Genomic DNA, 4,452 nt, shown 5'->3' with positions numbered 1-4,452 from the left:
GGACCAGATCTGAAAGATCGCCATCGACTGTTACCCGGGCCTTTGTTCTAGTATAGTATGCCTTGAGCAGATTGATGATCTTTTCAGGCACACCATCCTCTCTCATTGCTTCCCACATTGCATCACGATGGACGGAATCCAACGCGGTATTAAAGTCTATGAAGATTTGGATTGTTTCCTGATGGTGTTTAAACCGGTGCTCAAGGATCTGTCACAGGCTAAAAATCTGGTCACAGCAACCCATGCCCGGCCTGAATCCTGCTTGGTTTGGTCGCGTTTGGCTGTTTCTGGTGTCTCTGAATCTATTTAAAAGTATGACTGCGGACAGCTTGGCAGCAATGGGGATAAGGGATATACCTCGGTAGTTTTTGCAGTCAATTCGGTCTCCTTTTTTGAAAATAGGGACAATTATTGAGGTCTTACAGTCATCTGGGATGTATTCATTGTCCCATCCTTCGGTTATGACGCTTTGAAGTTCATCCACCACTACCTCGGGGAGAGCTTTCAGTAGCTCAGCAGGAATCCCATCTATTCCTTAGCTTTTATGGTTTTTCAAAACCTGGATCGCCTTATTTACTCCATCCCTGGAGGGTGGGTCCGTAAATAAATTTTCATAAGCCTGGTTGTGAGGGGGGTTCTGCAGTGCTGTAAGTGGATGTTTTCGATTACTATTGTCTTCTGGTCTCAATAGCTCTTGGAAGTAAACTCACCACCTTTCGACATGCTCCTCGCTGCTTGGGAGTATTTTCCCGAACTTTGCCTTAAGCGAGGGGATGGTAGTTTGCTTCTTCTTCCCAGTGCATTCTCCAAGTACCTGATAGATTTTTCGTGTATCGTTCCGTGATGCGGCTCTTTCCATATCACTGACAACATTAGACCAGTAGGCTTTTTTGTCAGCTCTTGCCGATTTGTGACATTCTTGTCGTAGCACTTTGTATGTGGGGGACTGCTTGTTGGTCACTTCTTTTTCCTTGGCAGAGAGTTTGACCGTCTTTTCTGAGATCCATTTCTTGGTTTTACGCTTGACAACACCCAAGTATGTTTGAGGCAGCTTCATTGATGTTGTCCTTGAATTTGCTCCGTTTCTTCTCAATATTTATCTTGGGACAGTTGGGGCACTGATCAGCCGGGGTTGCCTTCTTGAAGTCATCTTGAAGGACAGCGAAGCGGTTTGAGAGTTCAAAGACAAATGCTCCTTGGTACTCATCTACTTTCAGCTTCGACACGTCTATTTTCTGGTTCGGCATAGTAGTCTTCCTTGAGCTAAGTCTGTACTTTAGCCTTGTTTTCAGCAAGAAGTGGTCAGATTCATTTTTCAGTCCCGTTTCAGCACCTCTGTACAATCTCGAGCCCAACACCCTGGATTTCCATCGTCGGAACAAAAGGAGATAATTTATTTGGGCCTTTACTCTTCCATCGCAGGATTCCCATGTATACGTTTGACACGGCTTGTGCCTAAGCCAGGTGTTAGCCACAGTGAGATTGTTCTGCATTGCGAACAGCAAAAGACTGTTTCCATTTGTGCACCTGTTTCCGAGGCTGCGCTTGCCGATCGCCTGTTCCGAGTTATTCAGTTTTCAGCCGATTCTGGCATTGAAGTCACTTCTAATTAGGAGGATATCGTTCAGGGGAATCTTATCAATGACTGTCTGCAGGTCACTGTAAGACTGATCTTTTTGCTGTTCATTGGCATCTCTTATTGGGGCGTAAACGCTAAGGATAGTCAGATTGTTCGTGTGACCTTTCATTCTTGCCCGTACGATTCTCTCTGACACAGGCTCATATTCGATGAGCCCAGTGACTGCTTTGGGGGACATCAGGATACCTACTCCTGCTCGGCCAGATCCGTCTAATGGTCCCGAGTTATAAAAAGAGACCTCCTTCCCAGTCGAAGATTCAAAGGTCAAGATGTTACGTTCATTTAGTCTCGTTTCAGAAACGCACAGAATGTCAAGGTTATAAGGATAAAATTCATCAGCTACAAAAGCTTGTGTCAATGAAAATTTAATCAAGCACAGGTTCCAGCAGCCAATTTTCAGGCCTTGTCTTCTTGATAGGGCGGTAGCAAGCATACTTTTCGACGAGAGTGCCATTCTTGTCGCATCGCATAATACCGTGGATGCCGTAGCAAACTTATAATCATCATATTTGTCATCATCATTGAGCGTTTCTTGGGGATAAGATACACCACAAGGTCCCCAGTCTTGCGGTCACCCGACACGAGTTGGCCATCACCTTGCTCGGCGTGGAGCTCAGTGATGTTTACACCCCTTCACCACTTTGAGGTGCGCTAGAGGATTTCCTTCGCTGCCTAGAGACAGAGGGTCAAGCCTCATTGCCTGGATCCCCACCACCGCCGTGGAAATTTCCAGGCTTAGGTAGCCCTTTGCTCCCACCTAGAATCAGCAATAGGCTTCAGAAACAGAACACATGAGTTTTTATCAATTATTATGTTACTTTTTCTATTTAGCTTAAAGCTATACGAGACCATTATAGATGAAATAAAAACTGTCAAAAATACGAACCTGACTAAGAACATAAAAACAAAATGAGCAATATAAATATATGTAAGCAAATTTGAAAACATTTCCCTTATTGAGATAGTAATTGATTAACATAACACTTGATGCCTTTTTTTCCAGAATTTACTCATCAAATTCATTTTAAGCCCTTTAGGGACCCTTAAAGATGGATATATGATAAATATATTTTCCCCATTTTTAGCTGTAAAACAGGATTAGAACAAAAATTTTACTTCATAAAATGGATAATAATTGTAGTTAACATATTTTGACTGAAAATCCACTATTCTTTACCCACACCCCTCTTCGTGTTTTCATTTTTAGAAGTAACTTTAAGTTCTAACTAGGATTTAATGTTATATCTAAGCTTTGTGACTCCTAGTAAACGTATAAATATTCTTTTGTGTAATAATCTGTAAGTGATTAACAATTCTAAATTAAGTCTGAAAAGGGAGATGCAACAAATCGCCGGCAAGGAGCATAATGTTTCTATTTAGCGGCATATAATGTTCAAAGTAAAAAGAGAGAAAAGAAATTAAAAGAAATTAACCTCTCACTTAAAAAAAAGAATACAGTGATATATACAAAATTGAGTGTTTCTTTTTACTATATATGTAACACTTTATGCTTCATGTGTATTCTAATGTGAATATTTGTTTTAGATACAGCCTTAGTTTTTTTTGGAAATCAAATTTTTCGTAACATCCTTTCGGATCCATTTTTCAATCACATTTTTTTTACGCATTTTTGGAAAGTAGCAAATTTCAAAGCCAGTTCAATTGTATCCTGATACCAATAGCTCACACCATTAGAAACCAAACCATAACTGGTCAACTATTATTTGGAAACTTTATGGAGTATTACAGAATTTTTTACCAGTTCCTCATAAAATGGTAGAAAACCAGAACGTAAATTAGGCCTAGAAAATATCAAAGAAGTGCTAAGTAGTCTTAATGGCTTTATATTATTGAAAGAATATGTGAAAATGCTTTGTGTTGGAAAAATATGTGAAAGTTTAAAAATGAAAATTTTTATGTGTAATTTATCCAAGGCATTTCCAAACACGGAAGATAAATGTTGAATCAACCACATCACCCAGATAAATTAAGTTATTAATGGGAATTAAATTTAAACTCAATTAATCAAATGGTTTCTAATATAACTTTAAATCTAATTTAAGCAGAACCACTAATATAATGCTTAAGCCAATGTGGGTCAAACTAAAACAGAAGATACATATAAGAATGAGGGTGAAAAGAGAATTTTACAGTTTTATAGACAAAAAAAAGAAAAAAGGATCAATTCAAAAAATAATATCCTTGGAAGAAACGACATGGCATATATTTGGTCATAAACATGACCCTAAAGAAACCCATCGAGGATATACGTACAGAATGACCAAAAGAATGGCAGTAATCCATGTACAAAATTAAATTGTTTTAAAAGTAAAATATTGAGAGTTGGGACAACTCTTCTCAAAATAGCGAGTATTGTGGTGACGCATTCTAATTATTTCAATTTTGAATTTAGTAAAATATTAAGACACAAATACAAAAGTTTCGAAATACCACTTTTTATTAAGATAAGGAACATATTCTGGCAGGTTTATGCTTAATAGGAAATTGAGAAATCACCACTTCCTAGCTATGTGCGTCAGTGGACCCGATAAGGTGTGGTTGACAAAATGTATAAGAGAAATATTTTATGGGAACGGGGTGTGACATACTAACTTTATGCCGGACTAACCTCTGGTCCATTGATTAAGGAAATAACCTTGGAATATTGTCGGATTATGGTAAGTGTCTAAGTATCTTGTTGTATTATATATTATTGTAGATTTCGGATACTTGTTGTCTCCCTGGGATCACCAGTCCCAGCGGAATATATATATTATCACCCTCTAAAACTTGTACTGGCGTATGGTAACTGA

The 4,452-nt window shown here is 38.7% G+C and overlaps 2 protein-coding genes across 2 annotated transcripts; both read right to left on the bottom strand.

Annotated features, from left to right (window-relative positions):
• Positions 1-706: 706 nt before the first annotated feature.
• On the bottom strand, positions 707-1,057 carry LOC148940534 (uncharacterized). The gene has a single exon (XM_089105012.1). The coding sequence runs from the start codon at positions 1,055-1,057 to the stop codon at positions 707-709; it is 351 nt and encodes a 116-aa protein (XP_088961138.1).
• Positions 1,058-1,577: 520 nt separating this feature from the next.
• On the bottom strand, positions 1,578-2,093 carry LOC148940533 (protein CFDP2-like). Its single transcript, XM_089105011.1, has one exon. The coding sequence runs from the start codon at positions 2,091-2,093 to the stop codon at positions 1,578-1,580; it is 516 nt and encodes a 171-aa protein (XP_088961137.1).
• Positions 2,094-4,452: the final 2,359 nt, after the last annotated feature.

Source organism: Artemia sp. Qi Xiang Cuo, chromosome 19, assembly GCF_049724085.1.
Source record: "Artemia sp. Qi Xiang Cuo chromosome 19, ASM4972408v1, whole genome shotgun sequence".
Taxonomy (NCBI): domain Eukaryota; kingdom Metazoa; phylum Arthropoda; class Branchiopoda; order Anostraca; family Artemiidae; genus Artemia; species Artemia sp. Qi Xiang Cuo.
This window is presented reverse-complemented; position numbering and strand designations above follow the sequence as displayed.

Coding starts and splice junctions, on each gene's coding strand:
- LOC148940534 (XM_089105012.1), bottom strand. CDS start 1,057: ATGAAGCTGCCTCAAACATACTTGGGTGTTGTCAAGCGTAAAACCAAG.
- LOC148940533 (XM_089105011.1), bottom strand. CDS start 2,093: ATGGCACTCTCGTCGAAAAGTATGCTTGCTACCGCCCTATCAAGAAGA.